Below are 27,972 nucleotides of genomic sequence, written 5' to 3'. Positions count from 1 at the left end.
TTCCCAATGCCAGAGGCGTTATCATTGGTTTATTCCAATAACCGGTGTTCCTGATTGGTTATTTATTATGGCTACAGAAATCAAATCCTTTGATTGGTTCGTCTTAGTGAACTGAATCGCCTCCGGTTTTTTGATTGGTCAGTTGTTTCACTTCATACTCCCTTCTGATTGGATGGCTCGATTTCCAACACTGAAAGATGGCGGCCCGCACGCTGCTCAGGTTATGTGCCCGTTCTATGTGCCGGGGACTTTCAGGGGTGCGGGCTCTGAGCACCGGAGAGTCGGCGCCTCCCAGCCGGCTGTACGACTATGTACGGGAAGGTTACTGCAGCCGCCCTCAGCTGGATATGGACACCCTGAGCCGGGACATAGATGCTGCGGAGCGTGAGCTGTCGGAGAGGAGACCGGGGAGACCTCCGGAGGGAGAGCTGCGGGCGCTGGTGAGAGAACAGCTGCCTGACCTGGACACCAGAGGGCGCTCAGCTCCGCTACTGGCGGAGAATGTTACTACGTGTAGTACTGCAATGTGACCAGCAGGGGCCGCTGTTGTTTGAGTTAACCCTTTCCTGCCGGGACAAATCTAAATTTGGTCTCCTTTTCTAAGGGTCAAAACTTTTTTTTTAGTTGTTTTGAATGACGTCATTTAATTTACTGTAAAATCTGAGAAAAAAAAGTTCGACAAAACGGTGGAAAAAATAATAATTTGCAATTCCACCATTGTTCTGTTTTTGTTTTTTTTCTAAATCAAATAAAAAAAAAATCTAGAAACTCGTAAAAAGTAAAACTAATAATTTCTGGGCCATTTTTTTGAGTCCTGTATTTTTTTTTTATTTTTTTATTTTTTTTCTGACCCTGCGATGCTTTCTGGTTATATACTTTTCTATCTGGACGGATCGGTCTTTTCCAGATGCGATGATTCCTGATACCGACTCTCTGATTTTACATTTTTAGTTTTTTGTTTTTTTTTCAAAATTTAAAGCTTTGATTTCGAAATAGTGACAATAAGGAAACTGCAAGTAAAAAAAAACCAAAGGGAGGCGGGAGTCCTGAGACTTGTCTGCCCCCTAGAAATGAACGGCCCCTCGGTGGCTCCCTGCGATCGTACATGTAAGGCCGGGGACACACACAACGTATAAAAAAACGGTCCGTTTTTCACGGACGAGAATCGCACAAATGTTTCCAAAACAGTGATCCGTGTGCAGTGCGAGGATGCGATTTCCTCGCATCAAATGATCCCTTTGACATCCGTGTGACATCCGTATGGCATCCGTATGCCGAGATTTTCTCGCAAGCTTGCAAAACCGACATCTAATGGATTTATGTGCTCAAATGTTCGGGAAAACATATATACAGTGTATATACAGGTCCTTCTCAAAAAATTGGCATATAGTGTTAAATTTCATTATTTACCATAATGTAATGATTACAATTAAACTTTCATATATTATAGATTCATTATCCACCAACTGAAATTTGTCAGGTCTTTTATTGTTTTAATACTGATGATTTTGGCCTACAACTCCTGATAACCCAAAAAACCTGTCTCAATAAATTAGCATATTTCACCTGTCCAATCAAATAAAAGTGTTTTTTAATAACAAACAAAAAAACCATCAAATAATAATGTTCAGTTATGCGCTCAATACTTGGTCGGGAATCCTTTGGCAGAAATGACTGCTTCAATGCGGCGTGGCATGGAGGCAATCAGCCTGTGACACTGCTGAGATGTTATGGAGGCCCAGGATGCTTCAATAGCGGCCTTAAGCTCATCCAGAGTGTTGGGTCTTGCGTCTCTCAACTTTCTCTTCACAATATCCCACAGATTCTCTATGGGGTTCAGGTCAGGAGAGTTGGCAGGCCAATTGAGCACAGTAATACCATGGTCAGTAAACCATTTACCAGTGGTTTTGGCACTGTGAGCAGGTGCCAGGTCGTGCTGAAAAATGAAATCTTCATCTCCATAAAGCATTTCAGCCGATGGAAGCATGAAGTGCTCCAAAATCTCCTGATAGCTAGCTGCATTGACCCTGCTCTTGATGAAACACAGTGGACCAACACCAGCAGCTGACATGGCACCCCACACCATCACTGACTGTGGGTACTTGACACTGGACTTCAGGCATTTTGGCATTTCCTTCTCCCTAGTCTTCCTCCAGACTCTGGCACCTTGATTTCCGAATGACATGCAAAATTTGCTTTCATCAGAAAAAAGTACTTGGGACCACTTAGCAACAGTCCAGTGCTGCTTCTCTGTAGCCCAGGTCAGGCGCTTCTGCCGCTGTTTATGGTTCAAAAGTGGCTTTACCTGGGGAATGCGGCACCTGTAGCCCATTTCCTGCACACGCCTGTGCACGGTGGCTCTGGATGTTTCCACACCAGACTCAGTCCACTGCTTCCTCAGGTTCCCCAAGGTCTGGAATCGGTCCTTCTCCACAATCTTCCTCAGGGTCCGGTCACCTCTTCTAGTTGTACAGCGTTTTCTGCCACATTGTTTCCTTCCAACAGACTTACCATTGAGGTGCCTTGATACAGCACTCTGGGAACAGCCTATTTGTTGAGAAATTTCTTTCTGGGTCTTACCCTCTTGCTTGAGGGTGTCAATGATGGCCTTCTTGACATCTGTCAGGTCGCTAGTCTTACCCATGATGGGGGTTTTGAGTAATGAACCAGGCAGGGAGTTTTTAAAAGCCTCAGGTATCTTTTGCATGTGTTTAGAGTTAATTAGTTGATTCAGAAGATTAGGGTAATAGGTCGTTTAGAGAACCTTTTCTTGATATGCTAATTTATTGAGACAGGTTTTTTGGGTTATCAGGAGTTGTATGCCAAAATCATCAGTATTAAAACAATAAAAGACCTGACAAATTTCAGTTGGTGGATAATGAATCTATAATATATGAAAGTTTAATTGTAATCATTACATTATGGTAAATAATGAAATTTAACACTATATGCTAATTTTTTGAGAAGGACCTGTGTATGTATATATATATGTGTGTGTATATATATATATATATATATATATATATATATATATATATATATATATATATATATATATATATATATATATATATATATATATATATATTCATTCTGTATTTATATTTAATTCAGCGCGATATCTGTGAACAGCCGGTAATTCAATTGCCGGCTTCTCATTTCTCCTTCTCAAACCCGACAGGATATGAGACATGGTTTACATACAGTAAACCATCTCATATCCCCATTTTTTTTGCATATTCCACACTACTAATGTTAGTAGTGTGTATGTGCAAAATTTGGCCACTGTAGCTATTAAATTTAAGGGTTAAATTGCGGAAAAAATTGGCATGGGCTCCCGCGCAATTTTTTCCACCAGAGCGGTAAAGCCAGTGACTGAGGGCAGATATTAATAGCCAGGAGAGGGTCCATGGTTATTGGCCCCCCGTGGCTAAAAACATCTGCCCCCAGCCGCCCCAGATAAGGCAGATCTGGAAGATGCGCCTATTCTGGCACTTGGCCACTCTCTTCCCACTCCCTGTAGCAGTGGGATATGGGGTAATGAAGGGTTAATGCCACCTTGCTATTGTAAGGTGACATTAATCCAGATTAATAATGGAGAGGTGTCAATTATGACACCTATCCATTATTAATCCAATTGTATGAAAGGGTTAAAAAACACACACACATGATTAAAAAGTATTTTAATGAAATAAACACACAGGTTGTTTTAGTATTTTATTGTTCTCTCAATCCATCAGCAACACCCTCGCTTGGCAAAATAATAAACCCACAATATACATACCCTCTCTGATGAACTGTCAGGTCCCACGAGGTAATCCATCTGAAGGGGTTAATTATTTTACAGGCAGGAGCTGCGCTAAACCACTCGCTCGTGCCTGTAACCCCCGGGGATTGAAGGAAAGCTGGGTGATCTGTACTCACATTGAGTCGCGGTGAGGCGCCCTCTGGTGGATGTTCTCATGAACTGCAGCCTTGGAAAAGTTCCCACGCTCGAGTTCATATGAGTTCATCCACCAGAGGGCGCCTCACCGCAACTCAATGTGAGTACAGATCACCCAGCTTTCCTTCAATCCCCGGGGGTTACAGGCACGAGCGAGTGCATTAGCGCAGCTCCTGCCTGTAAAATAATTAACCCCTTCAGATGGATTACCTCGTGGGACCTGACAGTTCATCAGAGAAGGGTATGTATATTGTGGGTTTATTATTTTGCCAAGCGAGGGTCTTGAGATGGATTGAGAGAACAATAAAATACTAAAGCAACCTGTGTGTTTATTTCATTAACCCCTTCCCGACCTTTGACGCCACGTAGGCGTCATGAAAGTCGGTGCCAATCCGACCTGTGACGCCTATGTGGCGTCATGGAAAGATCGCGTCCCTGCAGATCAGGTGAAAGGGTTAACTCCATTTTCACCCGATCTGCAGAGACAGGGGGAGTGGTACTTCAGCCCAGAGGGGGTGGCTTCACCCCCCCGTGGCTACGATCGCTCTGATTGGCTGTTTCACTTTCAACAGCCAATCAGAGCGATTTGTAATATTTCACCTATGAAAATGGTGAAGTATTACAATCCAGCCATGGCCGATGCTGCAATAGCATCTGCCATGGCTGGAGACCCCGATCTGCCCACCGCCACCGATCGCCCCCCCAGTCCTCCGTTCTGTCCCGATCTCCTGTCCGCTCCCCTCCTCCCTCCTGTCCGCTCCCCCGGTCCTCCGATCCCCCCCCCCCCCCCCCCGTGTTCCGATCCCACCCCCCCATACTTACCTAGCTTCGATGTCCCTCCAGGTGTCCGGCCGTCTTGTCCATGGGCGCCGCCATCTTGGAAAATGGCGGGCGCATGCGCAGTGCGCCCGCCGAATCTGCCAGCCGGCAGATTCATTACAAGTACATTTTGATCGCTGTGGTAGGTTCTATCGCAGCGATCAAAATAAAAAAATAATAAATAAACCCCCCCTTTATCACCCCCATAGGTAGGGACAATAATAAAATAAAGAAAATATTTTTTTTTCTTTTTCCACTAGGGTTAGGGTTAGAACTAGGGGTAGGGTTAGGGGTAGGGTTACGGGTAGGGGTAGGGGTAGGGGTAGGGTTATGGCATGTGCACACAGTGCGGATTGGCCGCGGATCCGCAGCGGATTGGCCGCTGCGAATTCGAAGCAGTTTTCCATCAGGTTTACAGTACCATGTACACCTATGGAAAACCAAATCCGCTGTGCCCATGGTGCGGAAAATTCCGTGCAGAAACGCTGCGTTGTATTTTCCGCAGCATGTCAATTCTTTGTGCGGATTCCGCAGCGTTTTACACCTGTTCCTCAATAGGAATCCGCAGGTGAAATCCGCACAAAAAAACACTGGAAATCTGCTGTAAATCCACAGGTAAAACGCAGTGCCTTTTACCTGCAGATTTTTCAAAAATCGTGCGGAAAAATCTCACACGAATCCGCAACGTGGGCACATAGCCTTAGGGTTAGGGTTGGAATTAGAGTTAGGGTTGGAATTAGGGCTAGGGTTTGAAATAGGGTTAAGATTAGGCTTGTGGTTAGGGTTACGGATAGGGTTAGGGGTGTGTTGGGGTTACAGTTGTGGTTAGGGTTGGGATTAGGGTTACGGTTGGGATTAGGGTTAGGGTTTGAATTAGGGTTACGGGTGTGTTGTGGTTAGGGGTGTGTTGGGGTTAGGGTTGTGATTAGGGTTATGGCTACAGTTGGGATTAGGATTAGGGGTGTGTTGGGGTTAGTGTTGAAGTTAGAATTGAGGGGTTTCCACTGTTTAGGCACATCAGGGGTCTCCAAACGCAACATGGCGCCACCATTGATTCCAGCCAATCTTGCGTTCAAAAAGTCAAATGGTGCTCCCTCCCTTCCAAGCCCCAACGTGCGCCCAAACAGTGGTTTACCCCCACATTTGGGGTACCAGCGTACTCAGGACAAACTGGGCAACAACTGTTGGGGTCCAATTTCTCCTGTTACCCTTGCAAAAATAAAAAATTACTTGCTAAAACATAATTTTTGAGGAAAGAACAATTATTTTTTATTTTCACGGCTCTGCGTTATAAACTTCTGTGAAGCACTTGGGGGTTGAAAGTGCTCACCACACATCTAGATAAGTTCCTTCGGGGGTCTAGTTTCCAAAATGGGGTCACTTGTGGGGTGTTTCTACTGTTTAGGCACATCAGGGGCTCTGCAAATGCAATGTGACGCCCGCAGACCATTCCATCAAAGTCTGCATTTCAAATGTCACTAATTCCCTTCCGAGCCCTGACGTGTGCCCAAACAGTGGTTTACCCCCACATATGGGGTATCAGCGTACTCACAATAAACTGGGCAACAAATATTGGGGTCCAATTTCTCCTGTTACCCTGCAAAAATAAAAAATTACTTGCTAAAACATAATTTTTGAGGAAAGAACAATTATTTTTTATTTTCACGGCTCTGCGTTATAAACTTCTGTGAAGCACTTGGGGGTTGAAAATGCTCACCACACATCTAGATAAGTTCCTTGGGGGGTCTAGTTTCCAAAATGGGGTCACTTGTGGGGGGTTTCTACTGTTTAGGCATATCAGGGGCTCTGCAAACGTGACATGATGCCCGCAGACCATTCCATCAAAGTCTGCATTCCAAAACGTCACTACTTCCCTTCCGAGCCCCGGCATGTGCCCAAACAGTGGTTTACCCCCATATATGGGGTATCAGCGTACTCAGGAGAAACTGGACAACAACTTTTGGGGTCCAATTTCTCCTGTTACCCTTGGGAAAATAAAAAATTGTGGGCTAAAAAATCATTTTTGAGAAAAGAAAAATTATTTTTTATTTTCATGGCTCTGCGTTATAAACTTCTGTGAAGCACTTGGGGGTTCAAAGTGCTCACCACACATCTAGATTAGTTCCTTGGGAGGTCTAGTTTCCAAAATGGGGTCACTTGTGTGGGAGCTCCAATGTTTAGGCACACAGGGGCTCTCCAAACGCGACATGGTGTCCGCTAATGATTGGAGCTAATTTTCCATTCAAAAAGCCAAATGGCGTGCCTTCCCTTCCGAGCCCTGCCGTGCGCCCAAACAGTGGTTTACCCCCACATATGGGGTATCATCGTACTCAGGACAAACTGGACAACAACATTTGGGGTCCAATTTCTCCTATTACCCTTGGGAAAATAAAAAATTCTGGGCTAAAAATCATTTTTGAGGAAAGAAAAATTATTTTTTATTTTCACGGCTCTGCGTTATAAACTTCTGTGAAGCACCTGGGGGTTATAAGTGCTCACTATGCATCTAGATAAGTTCCTTGGGGGGTCTAGTTTCCAAAATAGGGTCACTTGTAGGGGAGCTCCAATGTTTAGGCACACAGGGGCTCTCCAAACGCGACATGGTGTCCGCTAACGATTGGAGCTAATTTTCCATTCAAAAAGTCAAATGGCACGCCTCCCCTTCCGAGCCTTGCCGTGCACCCAAACAGTGGTTTACACCCACATATGAGGTATCGGCGTACTCAGGAGAAATTGCCCAACAAATTTTGGGATCCATTTTATCCTGTTGCCCATGTGAAAATGAAAGAATTGAGGCTAAAAGAAATTTTGTGTGAAAAAAAAAGTACTTTTTCATTTTTACGGATCAATTTGTGAAGCACCTGGGGGTTTAAAGTGCTCACTATGCTTCTAGATAAGTTCCTTGGGGGGTCTAGTTTCCTAAATGGGGTCACTTGTGGGGGAGCTCCAATGTTTAGGCACACGGGAGCTCTCCAAACGCGACATGGTGTCCGCTAAAGATTGGAGCCAATTTTTCATTCAAAAAGTCAAATGGCGCTCCTTCCCTTCCGAGCCCTGCCGTGCGCCCAAACAGTGGTTTACCCCCACATATGAGGTATCAGCGTACTCAGGACAAATTGGACAACAACGTCCGTTGTCCAGTTTCTCCTTTTACCCTTGGGAAAATAAAAAAATTGTTGTTAAAAGATCACTTTTGTGACTAAAAAGTTAAATGTTCATTTTTTACTTCCATGTTGCTTCTGCTGCTGTGAAACACCTGAAGGGTTAATAAACTTCTTGAATGTGGTTTTGGGCACCTTGAGGGGTGCAGTTTTTAGAATAGTGTCACTTTTGGGTATTTTCAGCCATATAGAACCCTCAAACTGACTTCAAATGTGAGGTGGTCCCTAAAAAAAATGGTTTTGTAAATTTTGTTGTAAAAATGAGAAATCACTGGTCAAATTTTAACCCTTGTAACTTCCTAGCAAAAAAAAAAAAATGTTTCCAAAATTGTGCTGATGTAAAGTAGACATGTGGGAAATGTTATTTATTAACTATTTTGTGTCACATAACTCTCTGGTTTAACAGAATAAAAATTCAAAATGTGAAAATTGCGAAATTTTCAAAATTTTCGCCAAATTTCCGTTTTTTTCACAAATAAACTCAGAAATTATTGACCTAAATTTACCACTAACATGAAGCCCAATATGTCACGAAAAAACATTCTCAGAATCGCTAGGATCCGTTGAAGCGTTCCTGAGTTATTACCTCATAAAGGGACACTGGTCAGAATTGCAAAAAACGGCCAGGTCATTAAGGCCAAAATAGGCTGGGTCATGAAGGGGTTAAAATACTTTTTAATAATGTGTGTGTGTGTGTGTGTTTTTTAACCCTTTCATACAATTGGATTAATAATGGATAGGTGACATAATTGACGCCTCTCCATTATTAATCTGGCTTAATGTCACCTTACAATAGCAAGGTGGCATTAACCCTTCATTACCCCATATCCCACCGCTACAGGGAGTGGGAAGAGAGTGGCCAAGTGCCAGAATAGGCGCATCTTCCAGATGTGCCTTTTCTGGGGTGGCTGGGGGCAGATGTTTGTAGCCGGGGGGGGGGGGCAATAACCGTGGACCCTCTCCTGGCTATTAATATCTGCCCTCAGTCACTGGCTTTACCGCTCTGGCAAAGAAAATTGCGCGGGAGCCCACGCCAATTTTTTCCGCGATTTAACCCTTTATTTTACAAGCTACAGCGCCCACATTTTGCACATACACACTACTAATGTTAGTAATGTGGAATATGCAAAAAAAAAGGGATATGAGATGGTTTACTGTATGTAATCATGTCTCATCATGTCTGGTTTAGGCAGGAGTAATGAAAAGCCGGCAATTGAATTACTGGCTTTTCTCTAACACCGCTGCGTATTTCTCGCAATGCACACACATGGTCCGTGTGTAATCCGATTTTTTTCTCGCACCCATAGACTTGCATTGGCGAGTCTCGGCCGAGATACGCTGACAATCGCAGCATGCTGCGATTTCCCTCGGATCCTGAATACGGTGGAGAAAATATCGGATGATGGGAGCTGGACCATAGGTTAACATTGGGCCGAGTGCTATGCGATTTTTTTTTAGCGCATAGCACTCGTCCGTATTACGGTCTAGTGTGACCCCGGCCTAAGGCCGACCCTGTGCAGACCTGTAATGGACGCCCTCCTCTCTCTGTCCTCGCAGGTGGAGGTCTGGGAAGAGCTGCAGGCGTTAAGACGAGACATTCACAGCCTGGAGGAGGAGAAATCACAAGTGGCCAATGAGGTCAAGGAAATGATGGTGAGTGTTGGGGGTCACCAGAGGTCAGTGACTCGTATACAGCCTGTATCGATTAGTGTTATATAATGAGGTCACACGTAATTTGTGGGGTCAGCGCTCCAATCCTCTGCTTCCCTTCACAGTACCATTCAGTGGGAATTCTGACTACATGCAGCCACCACTAGCGGGAGCTCACTGCATACAGATGTATACAGCCACCACTAGGGGGAGCTCACTACATACAGATTTAGGCTGGTTTCACACTTGCGTTTTTGTAAGCTGCGTTTTAGCGCTAAAAAACGCATGCTTTTTTTTCCTATACTTAACATTAAAAACGCGTGCGTTTTTTTCCTATACTTAACATTAAAAACGCATGCGTTTTTTCGCATGCGTTTTGACGCGTTTTCGGCAACGCATTTTTTTTTTAACGCGTGCGTTCATTTGCAGAAATGCAACCTGTAGTAATTTCTAGCAGCGTTTTTTTTGCCGCGAAAAAACGCATGCGTTTTTTCGCGGCAAAAAAATGCATTGCTGTCTATGTAAACGCATGCGTTTTTAAGCACATGCGTTTGTTTGCGTTAAAAACGCATGCTTTTTTTAGAAAAACACAAGAAAACACAAAAAAAAACAAGAAAACCCTAACCCTAGGGATCCTAACCCTAACCCTAACCCTTAGGGTACCGTCACACAGTGCAATTTTGATCGCTACGACGGTACGATCCGTGACGTTCCAGCGATATCCATACGATCTCGCAGTGTCTGACACGCAGCAGCGATCAGGGATCCTGCTGAGAATCGTACGTCGTAGCAGATCGTTTGAAACTTTCTTTCGTCGCTGGATCTCCCGCTGACATCGCTGGATCGTTGTGTGTGACAGCGATCCAGCGATGCGTTCGCTGGTAACCAGGGTAAACATCGGGTTACTAAGCGCAGGGCCGCGCTTAGTAACCCGATGTTTACCGTGGTTACCAGCGTAAAAGTAAAAAAAAAACAAACCGTACATACTCGCCATCTGATGTCCGTCAGGTCCCTTGCCGTCCGCTTCCCGCTCTGACTGACTGCCGGACGGAAAGTGAGAGCAGATCACAGCGGTGACGTCACCGCTGCGATCTGCTCTCACTGTACGGCGGCACTCAGTCAGAGCAGGAAGCAGACGGCAAGGGACCTGACGGACATCAGATGGTGAGTATGTACGGTTTGTTTTTTTTTACTTTTACGCTGGTAACCACGGTAAACATCGGGTTACTAAGCGCGGCCCTGCGCTTAGTAACCCGATGTTTACCCTGGTTACCCGGGGACTTCAGCATCGCTCCAGCGCCGTGATTGCACAGTGTGACCGCAGTCTACGACGCTGGAGTGATAATCATACGACGCTGCAACGTCACGAATCGTGCCGTCGTAGCGATCAAAATTGCACTGTGTGACGGTACCCTTAGGGTTAGGGTTTGGATCCCTATGGTTAGGGGTAGGGTTAGGGTTTGGGTTTGGATCCCTTTATCACCTTGATGGTGGGGGGTGGCTTAGGGTTAGGGGTAGGGTTAGGATCCCTTTATCACCTTGATGGTGGGGGGTGGGTTAGGGTTAGGATCCCTTTATCACCTTGATGGTGGGGGGTGGCTTATCAGTGACCTGGTGACCAGGACATTCTAATAAAAAGCTACCCCTAACCCTAGGGATCCTAACCCTAACCCTAGCTAATTCTATTAATAGTGTGTTTTCTAGTTGATTTTGATGTTTGGCAGCTGTCACACACTTCTCAGCATGCGTTTCAAAAACGCAAACGCGGGAAAAAACGCATGTAAATGCGGGAAAACGCTGCGTTTTGCCGCAAATTTTGTTTTTGGCGCAAAAACGCATGCGTCAAAAAAACGCACCGTTTCCATGCGTTTTCATGCGTTTTTTCACCACATGCGTTTTTTTAAAAAACGCTGCAGATCAAAACGCAAGTGTGAAACCAGCCTTATACAGCCACCACTAGGGGGAGCACACTACATACAGATTTATACAGCTACCACTAGGGGGAGCTCACTACATACAGATTTATACAGTCACCACTAGGGGGAGCACACTACATACAGATTTATACAGCTACCACTAGGGGGAGCTCACTACATACAGATTTATACAGCAACCATTAGGGGGAGCTCACTACATACAGATTTACACAGCCACCACTAGGAGCTTGTAGTCTGTGGAGGAAGGTGTGCTGCTCTGTTTGCTCCAGGAGAGTAACCAGTTTTTTCACCCAGTAATTCCCCCCCTCTCTGACCTAGGAAAGAGAGGGGTGTAGTGGATGGACTGTGGGGCTGAGTCCCCGTCTCCCACCCCTCGGTCTAAGCCGGCGAGGGGTGGGAGCTCATTGCTACCGGCAAAGAGGGTCACCAGATCCGGCAAGGCCCAAAACATGGAGGAGCCCAGGAAGACCCAGGAGGGCTGCAAAGCCCCTAAGGCTGAGGCGAGGGCCACTGCGGTGTCTCCTCCCGGAGGTGAGCGGAGCACTCGCAGAGGTGCAGCGGCGGCGGTGCCGAAGGACTGGGGCACTAGGGCCGCACGGGAGCCGGTTACCAGCTATGGCTCCCGCGTCCATGCGTACCTCAGCGAGTACGATGAGGCTGGGAAAACCATCAGGAGACTCCGGGAGGAGCTGAAGGAGGTGAGGCAAGCTGCAAGCAGAGCCTCCCGCACAGAGAAGTCTGCCCTAACAGCCAGGATATCCAGCCTGGGGATCTGCATTGAGGGCATGGAAGCCCGGAGAGCGGCGATATTAACCAACAGCGGGCCCTTCCGGGAAAAGCTAGAGAATGAGGACCGATTCCACAACATGGCTGCTGCAAAGGAGCCAGAGGGGTCTCGGCGTCCGACCCAGGTGGAGGAGGTGGACCATGAGGAGATGGAGGAGGCACCGTACCCACCTGGGGGCTTGGTAAGTGATCTCCAGGCCACATACAGCGGGATAGATCCAGTGCAGGTCCCACTCCCATCAGACAATAGCATTTCAGAGGATGATGGGGGTGATGCGGACGATAGCAGCAGCGATAACAGCAGTAGTGGGGGTTGCCTCGTCTTGCAGCAGATCCGTCAGCTAGAGTCCCCAGTAAATTATGCCCACCTGAAGTTTGGGGATGAGGTCTGCGGGGACGAGGCAACCAGGAGGGGGAAAAAGAAAAGCAAAAAAAGGAAGAAAACATCGGAGGAGAGGTTGGTGTTTGTCCCCCTTCCTGGGACCCCCCGGTCCCGCTGTGTGGAGCCCGCTACCCACCCCGGCCCGGGACCTGCAGTGGGTCCGGTGCGAGGGAGCGGGGAGAGTACAAGTCATATGGCGCAGGTCGCCGTCTCTGCTGGCGGTAGCAGAGGGGGCGAGAGTGGGCATGCGGCTGCAGAGCCGGACAGTGTGCATGGTCTGGAGTGTGGCCCTGTGGCGGGCAGTAATAAGATCTGTGGAGGTGTCCAGGCCCGATCCTCTGTGGAAACGGGGGACGGCCTGGTGCCTGCTGCACCCGCTGACGCTCGGGGGGTGGAGGCTGTGGGTACCTTACCGGTGGTCACCGCTCCCCGCAGTGTTGGCGGTGCGCTGTCAGCCGGGGCCGCATCATCGGCGGCGTGTGCTGTGGTGTCGGGGTCTCCCACATGCAGATCCGATGCTGGGTCAAAATCCGGGACCCCGGCACCGCTTATCATCTCAGGTGCAGCTGTAATGGCTGCGGTAATGCCGGCCCGGATCGCACCCCCACCGGAGGGGGTCGCACCGCCGGGGTCCTCTGCATGTGTGTCACCTGTATCTGTGGGGGACCCGGCGGTGAAGTGCACGCAGGAGCGTGCAGATAGTCTGCAGGAGAGGCTGGAGCAACAGTCTGCAGCTGCCAGCACATGCTCTGCTGCAAAGCAGGGTGTGGTAATCAAACCCTGCAGCATGGATCTTAAAGGGACAGCTGCACTGCAAATAACAACCCCAGCAGAAAGCAGGAAAAAAAATGCAAACAAAAATGTAAATGTAAATAAGAATGGAAGTGGTGCAAGTGGTGTGAATATTGTCTGTGATAATGGTGACGGGTCAGGGGTGGTTTCTGCTGGAGGTATGGTTGGTGTGAATGGTGCCAGTGCGGTGATTTCTACCAGTGAAAATGGTGAGGCTGAGGTAAGTGAGGTGGAGATGGTTGACTGTGAGGTTGAGGGTTCAGGGAATATAGGGGCTGGTCCATCGTCCCCCTCACCTGCAGCCGCCATTAGTTATGCGGCTGCTGCCGCTGGGGTTCCACAGGGGTCTTCCTCATCTCCGAACCCAGGGAATGAAGCTTTTCGCCGCCGTTTCCTGGAGGCCCTCAAAAAAGGTGAGCGGACGATCAATGTAGAGGGAAGAGAGGTGGCGTTGTCCTACTGGCTAGATAAGTTTGGTCTAGCTGCCTTCCAAGAGAAAAAAGGGGGGGAGACCGTGTGGTCCCTCCCGACAGCCGGGCAGGGGGTCTCCAGGAGAAATGTGGTTCGTCTTCGCTGGAGGGGCGATGAGGCGTGTCCATCCAGGACAAATGTAGTGAAGCTCCTCATGAAGATGGACTTCAGAGCTATTGACATCTTTGCTCTGATACATCCTTTTGGGACCTCCACCTTTGATATCAGCTTTGTTCGGCCAGAGGGCTTGGAGCTCTTTTGGTCGAATTATGAGCTGGTAAAAGAGGAGCCCGGCTGGCGAGGGTTCGCCGTGGAAGCAATTTCTCGCCAAAGTGGGCCGAAGAAAGTGACCGTTTTAACATGTAATGAGTCTCTTTCTGGCGTTGACATAATGACCTGGTTGAGCCGCTACGGCGAGGTTGTGGAGGTCCCTAAGAAGAACCGGGACGATTTTGGTATCTGGTCAGGTGGCTGGACCTTCATGGTAAAGTTGAAGCGTTCAGGTGGCACTGTCACCCACATCCCTTCCTCGGCTTTCCTGGGAAGGGATCGGATTCTGGTCTTCTACCAGGGGCAGCCGAAGGTATGCCACAGGTGCGGTGATCCTCGCCACTTCAGCGCGGGCTGCAAGGTGCAGAAATGTGCCTTGTGTGGCGAGGTGGGTCACCTCGCCGCATCCTGTGGTGTCATTCGATGTCACCTGTGTGGTGATCTAGGTCACCCGTTCAGCCGCTGCCCTCGTTCCTTCTCTAATGCCATGGCCGGCCGGGCGGAGGGGAGCCGCGAGGAAGTTCCTGGCGGTGCAACTTCTGCAGGGGTTGGAGGTGGCAGCGGGGGAGGAGCTGAGGGGCCGATGAGGAATGGCAGGGCGAGGGGCCCCTCTTACCAGCGGAGGCAGGCAAGGCGTCAGGAGGGCAGGGGGCAGGAGGAGCCTCGGGAAACTGGGGTAATGGCTGCCCCCTCCTCCGAGGCGACAGCTCATGTCACTGAGGCCCCGGGGGAGGAAGCGGTGAATGAGGAGATCAGACGGATGGAGAATGAGGAAGTGGCTGATCTCTCAGATGCCTCTCAATATGAAAGTTTTGATGAGGATGGAGGGGAACAGCCAAAAGAAATGGGTGACAAGGGTACCAAGAGTGCCAAGAGTGCCAAAAGTAAAAAAAAGAAGGAAAAAGGTGGAAAATCTTCTTCCCTGACCAAGGTGCCTAAGGAAGGTCCCATCGACTCCCCTCTGATCCCCCTCTCCAACCGGTTCCAAGCCCTTGACGATCCTGCTGAGACGGGAGTCGGGGGTGAGGTTCCGGAGGCAACATCGGGAGGGCCTTTGGGAGGCGGGGGAGTCCCTTCTCCAGGGGGTGTGTCTTCCTCGGGAGGTGGGGACGACCCTGGGTCCGGAGATGAGAAAGAGGTGGGAGGGATGGATACCTCTGTCTCTCTGAAAAGAAGAGGGGGGGCTTCATCGTCCGGAGATGAGCGGGCTAAGAAAAAGGGTGGGGGGAAGAAAAAGGCCATCTAACTCGATCACTCATGATGGCGGCACCCACCCCGTTGACTCTAGCGACCATTAATGTTGCTAGTATAAAGTCTGATGCGGCTAGATTTGCGGCCTTTGATTTTCTCACCCGATTTGAGGCTGAAATTTTGTTTTTGCAGGAGACCAGGCTTACCGATATGGGGGCCATACGAAAGGCGGAGAGCGAGTGGAGGTGCGGGTCTTCGTACTGGTCTCTTGCGGCCGAGCCGTGTAGCGGGGTGGCAGTCCTTTTTAAGACTGCATCGGTTGAATGCCGGAGAGTTATCGAGGTAGAAATGGGGAGGTGCCTGGTCTTAGACGTCTTCATGAGGGGACAGGAGCTTCGGCTCATTAACATCTATGGTCCGCAGTCAAAGTGGGACCGTAAATGTCTCTTCCTGAAGATTAAGCCCTATCTTTTTACGAGTCGGCAGGTGGTCTTTGGAGGTGACTTTAACACTGTCACAAGGCTTCGTGATAGGGGAGGCTCCATTGACCGGCTGGCTTATGATAGTAATACTCTTAATAGCATAGCTAGTGACGCTCGCCTGGTGGATGTCCACATCCGGCACACCCCAGGTCACTGTGGTTTCACCTTTCATAGAGGTAATTGTAGGTCTAGGATAGACAGGTTTTTTTTAAAGGAGGATGCCATCTCTTCAGCAGTGTCCGTTGTTGAGGTGGAGTTCTCCGATCACTGTCTGATTTCTTTTTCTCTGAATGTTTCAGAAACCCCTCGGATGGGAAGGGGACTATGGAAGCTGAATTCGTCCCTCTTGGAAGAAGCAGAGATAAGACAATCCTTTGAGGACTTTCTTCAGAGCCAGGTACCGCTTTTGGATCTCTGTAGCGATAAGTCAGAGTGGTGGGAGATGTTCAAGGATCGGGTTGCGAGTTTCTTCCGCCGGCTCTCGAGCCTCAGGAGCCTGAGCAGGTACCGCCTGTATCAGGAACTGAGGAGGAAACTCGAACATCTCGTCTCGGCTGGAGGTGACCGTGAGGAGATCTCCAGAGTGAAGTCTTTACTCAAGAGGTGTCAGTACGATAGGCACACATCTTTGGTTTTTGAGAGGGATTTCGGGAGGTACCGCTCGCCTGACCCCTACAGAAACTGTAAGATGTCAGTGAGTTGTAAGGTGGTGACAGGTTTGGTCGACGATACGGGTTCCCTGAACAGATCCAAATCAGGGATCCTGGAGGTGATCAGATCTTTCTACTCACACCTCTTGGGGAAGAGGGATCTGGATCGGAACGTGATGTCGGCTTTCCTGGCCGAGGCCATCCCTGAGCCAGGAGATGACCCCTCGCTTCACGTTTTGACAGAACCAATCAGGGAAGAGGAAGTGCGACTGGCCATTGATGGGCTTCGGCCTAAGAAATCGCCAGGTCCGGATGGCTTAACATCCGAGTTTTATAAGACCTTTAGGGACTCCTTGGTCCCCCTCTTGACCGAGGTGTTTAACGAGTGTCTCTCCTCGGGCGCTCTCTCCCGGTCAATGAGGCAGTCGGCCCTGATTATCCTGTCAAAGGGTAAGGACCCGTCCCGTATTGAGAATTGGCGTCCCATAGCGCTTCTCAATACGGACCGGAAGGTTCTGGCAAAGGTGCTGTTCAAACGGCTGGTGAAGTTTGCACCCCGGCTCCTTTCGGGGGCCCAGCACTGCTCTGTTCCAGGCCGCAGTACGTTTAGTGCTGTGCTCGGTGTCCGAGAGGCAGTGGAGCAGGGCAGGGCAGGTCACTGGAAGGGGTACTTGCTGTCCTTAGACCAGGCGAAGGCTTTTGATCGGGTTAACCATGAGTACCTCTGGTCCGTCCTTCTGAGGTACGGTCTGCCTGGGGGGTTTGTAAATTGGCTAAAGATCTTGTACGCGGGGGCAGAGACTTTCCCGCTCGTGAATGGTTGGTCTGGCTGCCCTTTTGAGGTTGGGTCTGGGGTCCGCCAGGGCTGTCCATTGAGCCCGCTGTTATACGTGTTCGCGATAGATCCCCTTTTAAGGAGGATTGAGCGTGGGCCGTTGGCGGGAGTCAGGATGGACCAGGTGGCCCCGGAAGCCACTCTGAGGGTGGTAGCGTATGCCGATGACGTCTCCCTTTTCGTGTCCTCGGGTGAGGAGGCAGAGTGGGTCATGTCTGAGGTTGATCGCTACTCGGAGGCTTCTGGGTCCAGAATTAATCAGGAAAAGTGTGAGAGTCTCTGGCTGGGAGGGGGTGACCCTAGTTTTGGTCTCCCGGACACTCTTCCAGAGCCCCAGGCATCGGCAAAAATCCTAGGCATCGAATTTGGCCCTGGGGACTACCCCCAGCAAAATTGGGAGGGCAGACTTAAGATCGCCGCCCAGAAGGTGGACCAATGGAAGGGTTGGTCTTTGACCCTGAGGGAAAGGGTTAGCCTGGTTAAGGGTTTTTTGCTACCCTTGTTAATATACCTGGGCAGTGTCTGCATGTTGCCAGAGCCGCTCTGGACACGGGTCTACAGCCTGTTTTTCCAGATGTTATGGGGAAATAGGCTGAACCTAGTCAAGCGGGAGGTCACGTACCGCACGAGGAGACTAGGAGGGTTGGGTATGGTCAACCCAGTGGTGTTTCTAATAAACACTTTTGTCAAGACTAACATCGCCAACCTCTGGTCAGAGAGGGCTCCTCCGTGGGTATTCTCCTGCAGGGGATGGCTTCGACCCTTCTTCCAGGAATGGGAGACAGGAGGGCAAGTGAAGGACCTGCGCACACCGCACGGGCATCTCCCGGCTTACGCTACCCCGGTTCTGAAGGTGATCCGCCGGTGGGGTCTGGGAATGTGGGAGATCAGGACCATGTCGAGGAAATTCCTTGACAGGAGGGTCCTGTTGACCCATTTCCAGAAGCCTCTGGTGCTCAAAGATTGCCCAAGTCGGGATCTGGAGGGTGGGCTGAGGTTATTGAATTCTACACGGGTCCCCTTGAAGTTTTGGGACTTGGCTTGGCGCTGCTTCCATGGGAAACTGTATGTAAGGGACAACCTGAAGTGTAGGAACTCCGATGATCGGGGTTGTCCCCGTGAGGGGTGTTGCGACACGCTGGAAAGCATGGAGCACTTCCTCCTTCAGTGTCCTTTTAATACAGGGGTTTACAACAGGGTGGGTGCTTCCATAGGCTGGCCTCGGCTGGCACACCTTTCCTATGCGGAGTGGGCGTATGGGGCATTCGGATCCCTGGGTGGCCGAGATCGGGGCACTTTATTTCTAGTCAGTTTAGTCGTCAGGTTTTACACATGGAACGCACGGTGCTTAGTGTCAACTCAGCAGAAAATCCTCCCCCAGGACGAGGTTGTTAGGAACATTCTGGGTGGCCTGGTGAAGGTGCGCTCTCTGGAGTTTGACAGGCTGGGTGCAGCGAGGGCCTCTCTTCTCTGGAGAGGGTTCTCATTTAATGTACCTAGGGCTTAGATGAGCAGGTAAATGATAGGGACAGGTAGATAGCTTCAGTAGGGACAGGTAGATAGTTAGGGACAGGATAGGGACAGCCTAGGGACAGTTAGGTAGGCACGCGGTGAGATAGGTAGGGTAGTAGGGTCAGGCAGGGAGAGACAGGGAAAGGTAGGTAGATGAATAGGGGCAGATGTCTAGACAGGTAGGGACGGCTGGTAGGGTAAGGATTGTTAGGGTAGAAGCCTGTCATCTCCGGTTTCCCGGTGGCGGGCTGGGGCTTTTCACTATCAGATTTTTGTTTTGCAGAAGTGAATTATTGATATAGGGCTTACAGGCACCAATCCTGGCTCTGGGTAAGTGTTGTATATAGAGTTATGTAGCATTGTATTGTACGGTGATGATCCTGTGGCTTACAGGGTTAATGCACCTGTAAGCAAGAGGTTATGAGTTACTCGGTGAGCTTATTTTTGTATTGTGTGGGTTTGGTGGTAGGTTGTTTATAGTTGTGTTTGCTGTGTAAAAAAAATAAATAAATAAAAAAAAAAAAAAAAATTTAAAAAAATGAAATAATAATAAAAAAATATATATAAATTAAAAAAAAAAAAAATTTTTGTGTGATTTAGATAGATGTGTTTAAGCCAGGTGGCTATAATGTTTCTTTTTGGGCGATGGACCAGAGTTTTCTTTGTCAGGTTTGGTATGAAGTGTGTATGTGCGTGTGTATTAATAAAATGTTTCTTCTCTCCTTGGGTGAGGTAACCTGGGGAGGAGGAATCAAAAAGTGAAAAGAAGAGTAAAGGACAGAAAACAACATAAAGAAAGAAAGGAAAGATGGATGAAGCTTCTCTGAGAAAGAAGAAGGCAGTTTTGTTTTCTTTTGCGGGGTTGCTTTGACTGGGGGCAGTTATGCTGGACTCGGACTTTGCTTTGGACTGGGGGGGTAATGTTGGACTCGGACAGTTGCTTTTGCTGGGGTTTTGATTTTTGCTATTTATTGTAAGTTTTGTATTTTTATAATAAAAGAGTTCACTATATACAGATTTATACAGCCACCACCAGGGGGAGCACACTACATACAGATTTATACAGCCACCACTATGGGAAGCGCACTACATACAGATTTATACAGCCACCACCTGGGGGAGCACACTACATACAGATTTATACAGCTACCACTAGGGGGAGCTCACTACATACAGATTTATACAGTCACCACTAGGGGGAGCTCACTACATACAGATTTATACAGCCACCACTAGTGGGAGCTCACTACATACAGATTTATATAGCCACCCCAAGTGGGAGCTCACAGATATTTAGACAGCCATCACTAGGAGGAGCTCACTACATATGGATTCAGACAGCCAACACTAGGGGGATCCCATTGCATACCGATTTATACAGCCAGCACTGGGGGAGCTCACAGCAACCACTAGTGGGGAGCTCATTGCATATAGACTTATACAGCCACCCCTAGGGGGAGCTCACCACATGCAGATTTATACAGCCACAACTAGGGGGAGCTCACTACATATGGATTCAGACAGCCACCACTAGGCGGAGCTGATTGCATACAGATTTATACAGTGACCACTAGGGGAAGTTCACTAGGGGGAAGCTCATTGCATATAGATTTATACAGTGACCACTAGGGGAAGTTCACTAGGGGGAAGCTCATTGCATATAGATTTATACAGCCACCACTAGGGGGAGCTCACTACATACAGATTTATACAGCCACCACTAGGGGGAGCTCACTACTATAGATTTATACAGCCACCACTAGTGGGAGCTCACTACATACAGATTTATATAGCCACCCCTAGTGGGAGCTCACAGATATTTAGACAGCCATCACTAGGAGGAGCTCACTACATATGGATTCAGACAGCCAACACTAGGGGGATCCCATTGCATACCGATTTATACAGCCAGCACTGGGGGAGCTCACAGCAACCACTAGTGGGGAGCTCATTGCATATAGACTTATACAGCCACCCCTAGGGGGAGCTCACCACATGCAGATTTATACAGCCACAACTAGGGGGAGCTCACTACATATGGATTCAGACAGCCACCACTAGGCGGAGCTGATTGCATACAGATTTATACAGTGACCACTAGGGGAAGTTCACTAGGGGGAAGCTCATTGCATATAGATTTATACAGCCACCACTAGGGGGAGCTCACTACATGCAGAGTTATATAGCCACTACTAGGGGGAGCTCACTGCATATGGTTATATATTGTACTGGCTGATTACTACACTGGTAGGCAGAGGGGTATTTGAGGGTGAAATCTACTGTATGGCTATAAAGTGGCTGGATTTCTTTTGCAGAGCAGTCTGGGTAGTAATATAGAGTGGGCATGTGTCGTCCATAGTTTTGTCATTCTGGTATAAACCCCCTGATTTCTGGATTCCCTAATTCTCCCTCTTTTCCCCTCAGCTGACACACGATCATCAGGATCTGCCGTCGGTAAGGATCTGCAATTTCCTATGAAGGGGCGGGGCTTCAGAGTGGAGGTGGAGTTTATAGTCTGTGGGGGAGAGCGCCTGCTGCAGCCGGTAGCCTGACAGCCAGACACAAGTGTGATCTTATATGGGGGTGGAGGGGGAAGCGGCTGATCACTGGGGACTCGAAAAGGAGAAGCTCATGGCTGGAGTGAGGAATTACATATAAGACATGCTGGGACTTATGGTTCCTCATCGCTATAATCTTATTATTACCTTTTGTGATTTAGATCCCCAGGTACCTGACAATCAGAAGCAGGGGGAAGGAGATCCGACAACAGCTGTCCGCTCTCTACCGGCAGGAGAACGATCTGGAGGAGTCATTCTATGTTCGGGCCCTTAAGTTGCCTAATAGGACCCATCCGGGCACCGTGAGTAGCAATAAAAGACCCCTTGGATGGTGGGGGGGGTTGTTAAAGAAAAAACAGACTGTAACAGCGCCACTGTCCATGGTATGTATCTAGTACTGTGAATGAAACTCAGCTGCAGTACCCGGCCATGCACAAGAGGGGGCGCTGTCTGCAGCTTGTGGGGGCATCAGCCACAGATGTTCTCAGTAAGCAGGGTGATATTTTCTAGCTCACATTGACTCATTTCTTCTACAGCCCGTTGGGCCTGAGAGCAACGCGCGGCTGCTGGAGGTTGTTGGGCAGAAGGCCGGTAAGGAAGGAGGATGCGCTGTGTGAACAGTCCCATAGTCATAAAGTGGTTAAACATCTGCCCATAGGTGGTGTATACTGCAGATATACCAGACAGGAACCATGGCACGCTGGGTAGCAGCCATTTTATTTATTTTTTGTTAATTCTGGGAGAGTTCAGCTCTGAAGCCAAGAAAACTGTGGATGCTTGTACCTGTTGTCGCCACCAGGGGGAGCTCAATATATCAGGTTAATAAGACTCTAAAACATCCATATTCAGAGCTGTATATCAGGTGGTGGCGCTGGTTAACCCCTTCAGGAATGGGTGATTATTTATTTTTTTTTTTGCTTTATGTAATTTAATTTTTTTTCCTCCCTTTATTCCATCAGCCGTAGCTTCTTTTTTTTTCTGTCCTTTCTTTTTTTTTTCTGCAATGTTTACTGTTTGGATTAATTCATTTTAATATTCTCATACTATAGAATTTTACGATGTGGAAATTCCAAATGTTTTATTTTATTAATTTTGAAAAGGCAGGTGTTTTAAATTTCATTGTTTTTTATTTTTTTATGTGGCTGTGGCACTGCAGACGTTCGGCACAGGCGACTCTCCAAGGGTCCGGAGGAGATTATATGTTAATTTTATCGTTTTTTTGCTTCCAGAGTTTGATTTTAAAGTTCGGGGTCACCTGGAAATCGGGGAGGATCTGGACATCATCAGACAGAGGTACGCCGGCCTGGCCCCGTGGTCGTCCTGCCCCGTCTCTTCTTTTGTATTGTGCTGGCAGACTTCTTTATCGTTGGGTAATATCACATAATGGGCTTTGGCCGGAGGCAGTTTCCAGCCTGCGCTCCTGTCTGTGTAATGTGACGGCATTGTGCACCTGATGGCGGCTTTATCAGCTGCTGCGGAGTCCATGGCCGGGACCATTACAGATAATTATCCCTGCGCCCTCCGGGTAAAGCTTTGTCATGTAAGGAACATGTTGTACTGAGTAGATGTATAGAGCCAGCTCTCCGGGGGCACGTGTGGTGGTGGGGCACATGTGGTGGCGCATCTCTCTGGGGGGCCAGTATAGTTGTGGCGCAGCTCTCTGGAGGGCACATGTGGTGGTGGGGCATCTCTCCGGGGGGCACGTGTGGTGGTGGGGCATCTCTCCGGGGGGCATGTGTGGTGGTGGCACATCTCTCTGGGGGGCACGTATAGTTGTGGCGCATCTCTCTGGGGGGCACATGTGGTGATGCAGCTCTCTGGGGGAAACGTGTGGTGGTGGCGCACCTCGCTGGGGGCACGTGTGGTGGTAACGCATCTCTGGGTGGCACATGTGGTAGCACATCTCTCTGGGGTCACGTGTGGTGGTGGCGCATCTCTCCGGGGGACATATGTGGTGGTGGTGCATCTCTCCTGGGGGCACTTGTGGTGGTGAAGCAGCTCTCTGGGGGGCACATGTGGTGGTGGCGCATCTCTCTGGGGGGCACGTGTGGTGGTGGCGCATCTCTCTGGGGGGCACGTGTGGTGGTGGCGCATCTCTCTGGGGGGCACATGTGGTGGTGACGCAGCTCTCTGGGGGGCACGTGTGGTGGTGACGCAGCTCTCTGGGGGGCACGTGTGGTGGTGACGCAGCTCTCTGGGGGCACATGTGGTGGAGCATCTCTCCGGGGGGCACATGTGGTGGCGCATCTCTCCGTGGGGAGCGTGCATGTTGGCGCATCTCTCTGGGGGCACGTATGGTGGCAGCGCATCTGACGTGGATTCTGTCCTGTTCCTTCAGACGTCTCTCGCACATCTCTGGGAACCGCTGTTACTACCTGCGAGGGTCCGGCTCCATGTTGCAGCACGCACTGGTGAACTTCACTATCACCAAACTCGTAAAGAAGGTAAATGGACGAGCTCACCATCGTCACTCGTGACCGGAGCCATAGTGGGCTGGCTGACCGCTTTTCTCTATCGCTCAGCCAGCCCTCTTCTCTGTACAGGATTCTCTAGACCAGATTCATTGTAGAAGATGAGGAATGTAGATCTGTTACCCAAAACGGTGAGACCCTCCATGCCCAGAGCAGTTTGCCACGGTCATCCGAACTTACTGATCGGTGGGGTCCAACAACTGGACCCTGCAGCGATCAGAAGAACGGGGAATTATTCTCCCCAGTGCACATGGCCAACTGCTGCACCGTTCGGTCCCTATGGAGGACAGCACTTGGCAGCCCCAGAAGGAATAGATGGAGCGGCGGTTGAACTTGTGCACTGCTGATCCGTGCGAGGTCCCAGCGGACAAACCCCCTCTGATCAACCAGTTACTACCTGTTCACAATGGCGTCTTGTCACCAGACAACCCCTTTAATGTCACTGACTGTATAGAGAGCAGCACGTGGTCCCATCCCCAGTATTGCCCCAGTGCCGCTGCCCCTCCATTATTCTCAGGACTGATAAGGGTCCTTGCTCATTATTTACTCCTTTTTTTCTCTCTGTTGCAGGGATTTATTCCTCTCTCTGTCCCGGACATGCTGAAAGGAGCCGTATTCGTGAGTCTACTTCATATCTTTTTTTATTTTCTTAAACGGATGTGCGGGGGCAGGTTAAGAATTGCTGGAACCATAACCATACTACTTTATGTCCTGCACTATCATGATAGGGTCTCAGATATGGGTAAAGAATCACCATGGAGAGGGGCTTTACCCAGAAAAGCCTGATAATCTGCCCCTCATTAATACCAATTCTTGCTCCTGTCACCAGCAGTTTGCTTTATCCTGCGCATGGATATTGAGCCTGTGGGTTAGCTGAGGGAGCCACAACTCTCCGTTATTCTGCCTTAATAGCCTTGTGTTTCTTGTGTGCCCCCCGCCTGACCTGTACCCCCCCCATGTCCCAGGAAGGTTGTGGCATGCAGCCGACCGCCCACAGCTCGCAGGTCTACAGCATGGATCCATCTGCACACCCGGACCTGCATCTGGCGGGGACCTCGGAGGTTGGAATCGCAGGTAATTACGTGTTTGGGCCTCGTTTTACAGAATGGCCAGTGCGTCTGGGACTCGCCGCTAGGTTGGGGGATGAGTCCATTTTGCTCACGTTTCATTCCTGGTCTCTTTCTTTTCTTCTCAGGTTATTTTATGGATCATGCAGTAGAACTGGCCGATCTGCCCATTCGGTGAGTGTTTACTATCTGAGGGTTCTCCGGTGCTGGCTGCGGTGGTTCGGCACATACCTGCCAGGATACGCGCACTATCGGCAGGTTGGAGCATATAAGGACCGATATCTGCTGATTGTGCACTCATCCTGGCAGGTATGTGCCGGAGCACCGCCACCAGCACTGCTCGCCTCCCGGTGCAGAAGAAGCAGCACCAGACACTCCCTTTAGTGTATGAACCCCGACCATATGGTAATCCACGCCCGCTCCCGCCTCCTCTCTATGTTCTTCTGTTTTTCGTCGGCAGGACTGTTTGCTGCAGCACATGTTACCGAGCAGAGACCGACACCGGCCGGGAAACTTGGGGTCTCTACCGAGTTCACCATTTCACCAAGGTCGCGGTCTTCCCTCGGGGAGTCTCAGGGCACAATCCTTTACTGCGGAGCCGCGGTCACCATGTTGGCGTCTCTTCTGCAGGTTGAGATGTTTGGGGTCACCGCTGATGAGACTGGTAACGAGAGTCAGGAGCTACTGGAGGAGTTTCTGGAGCTGCAGAAAGAGATTTTCTCCGATCTGGGGTTACACTTTCAGTGAGTAAAACCATAGATCCTTGTGGATCCTGGGAATCTCGGGATCAGGCTGGTTTACCCCATGGATCCGGATTTGTTGGCTTTAATTTTCAAAACCCCCATGGAGTGCGTGATGGAAGGGGGACCCACAGGGGCAATAAGGGCCGCAGCCGTCACCAGTCTGTCCCATACTGTACACACGACTGTATCTGTGGATAAGATTTTCCTTGTGATGTTTCTAGTGTTTTGGAAATGCCAAGTGAGGAACTCGGGCTCCCCGCTTACCAGAAATGTGACATAGAGGCCTGGATGCCGGGGCGAGGGAAGTACGGAGAGGTGCGTACTCCATGTTATATACCCGTGCTGCAGCCAGAGCAGCTCCTGTCCATGTAGTACCAGAGCGGTCAGCAGAGGGCGCTACGAGGCATCATTACTTATACACATTTACCTCCATATAGTGCTCATAATAATAATAATAATATTCTTCCCATTCCCCAAGATCTCCAGTGCATCAAACTGCACCGACTTCCAGAGCCGGAGGCTGAACATCATGTACCGGAGAAATGACGGAGAGCTGCGGCACGTCCACACGGTGAGATTACTGCAACCCACCCAGGGACCCGTCAAAGGGTCATGTCAACATGGAAATGCATTTACCACATGGCTCACGATCTATTGGTGGTCCGGGACCCCCAGTAATCAGCTGTCAGCAGGTCCCAGGTGTTCACAGTGAGTGGATTTAGTACAGCACAGCACCACACACTGTGTAGTGGCCAGTCTCGGGTACTGCAGCTCGGCTCCTATTAAAGTGAATGAGCTGCAGTACCTGGAATGGCCATTATGCGGTGTAAGTTGCAGTGGCGTTCTGCCTCTTTTTATTGTTGGGGCGCTGTTTGCCCTGCAGCGGTCTCTATAGGGCCGGAGATCACCGTGCTCTCACCAAATTTAGCCAGGATTTTAATTAAGATTTCAAATCTCCTCTATTCTGCTTGTTGTAATACCCAGTCCGATAGTCCGGCACCACAGCTCCAGCACGGGATCATCTGCGTCCCTGCCGGCCCGTAGCACCGGACCTGTGCTGAGTCTGTATCCTATATAATTGCAGATTAACGGCACGGCGTGTGCGGTCCCCCGGCTCATCATCGCCATTCTGGAATCTAACCAGTTACAGGTGAGTCCTGAAGGGTTTCTATGACTGGTCCCATTTTATATGGACTCCTCCAGCACCATCGCGTCCTTTTTTGCTTCTGCCAAGAACACATCACTACCGATCGCTCTATAAAGGGTTTGTACTTTATAAGAAAACATGGCTGCTGCCTCCGACTGGCTTGCGGGTGACTTTACATCTTTGTTCTATTGACGTTAATGGGACTGAGCTGTAATACCAAACATCGCCTGCAGACAGGTGTGGCGCTGCTTTGTTCTTCTAATCCTGGCCTGTCCCTTTTGCTGTAAGTCTGGCTAATGATGGCCACAGACTGATTGCTGTGAGCAGACAGACGTACATCTCTTCTTAAAGGGATTGTCTAGTACTCTGACACTAATAACCTATTCTTAGGCCAGGGCTTCAGTATCCGATCAGTTGGGGTCCGACACCAGGCACCCCCATTTATCAGCTGCCGTAGCAGTGAACGGAGAGAGTCGGTGCGCGCTCGGCCGCCTCTTCTGTCACCGCTGGTCGTGCAGCAGCCGGATTGCAGGATGGTGGTCTCCCAGTGGTTGGACCCTCATCTTAGGCATGTCCATGGTGTATGTTAGTACAAGCGTCCATGCTGTAGCCCTTATACCCTGCTGTGCTTTTTCTTTAGGATGGCCGGGTGCGTATCCCTGAGGTCCTCCAGCCGTTCATGGGCGCTGACATCATAGACAAGCCATCGTACACTCCACAGAAATATATAGGACCGAACCAGAGAAAAAAGCCAAACAAGATGTGACCAGGACGGAGAGGATGGAGTCGGGGCGGAGAGGATGGAGCCGGGGCGAAGAACGGGCCAAAAACATTCTCTAATAGCATTCGTGTCGAAAGATTCTGCTCCTGTTACAAGGCAGTGACCTAAAGCTGCCACCAGGGGGAGCCCCTTACATAAAAGTTTATGTAACTCCTATTGCATTTATCACTCACTGTATAGCACTGCACTTGCCTCCCCCTAGTGGTGGCTGTGTATATGCAGGATTTTATTTTTTATCATGTCAGAAAAAACTAATAGTCACTAATAAGAAATGAATCAGGATCCCGATGTGGATATTGCCTTTAATAAAGGTGCCGTACAGTT

The 27,972-nt window shown here is 49.4% G+C and overlaps 1 protein-coding gene across 1 annotated transcript; it reads left to right on the top strand.

Annotated features, from left to right (window-relative positions):
- The first annotated feature begins 90 nt into the window (after positions 1–90).
- Positions 91–27,972, top strand: SARS2 (seryl-tRNA synthetase 2, mitochondrial). Its single transcript, XM_077285784.1, has 16 exons — positions 91–440; positions 9,481–9,576; positions 21,306–21,335; positions 21,601–21,741; positions 21,976–22,030; positions 22,669–22,732; positions 23,778–23,883; positions 24,481–24,528; positions 24,876–24,984; positions 25,106–25,151; positions 25,438–25,525; positions 25,608–25,720; positions 25,942–26,035; positions 26,199–26,291; positions 26,805–26,870; positions 27,508–27,972. Exons 1-16 carry the CDS (start codon positions 198–200, stop codon positions 27,631–27,633), a joined length of 1,518 nt encoding a protein of 505 aa, XP_077141899.1. The 5' UTR covers positions 91–197; the 3' UTR covers positions 27,634–27,972.

This window comes from Ranitomeya variabilis, chromosome 2 (assembly GCF_051348905.1).
Source record: "Ranitomeya variabilis isolate aRanVar5 chromosome 2, aRanVar5.hap1, whole genome shotgun sequence".
Classification (NCBI taxonomy): domain Eukaryota; kingdom Metazoa; phylum Chordata; class Amphibia; order Anura; family Dendrobatidae; genus Ranitomeya; species Ranitomeya variabilis.
The sequence above is the reverse complement of the archived record's forward strand: the minus strand, read 5'-3'. Positions and strand labels throughout refer to the sequence as shown.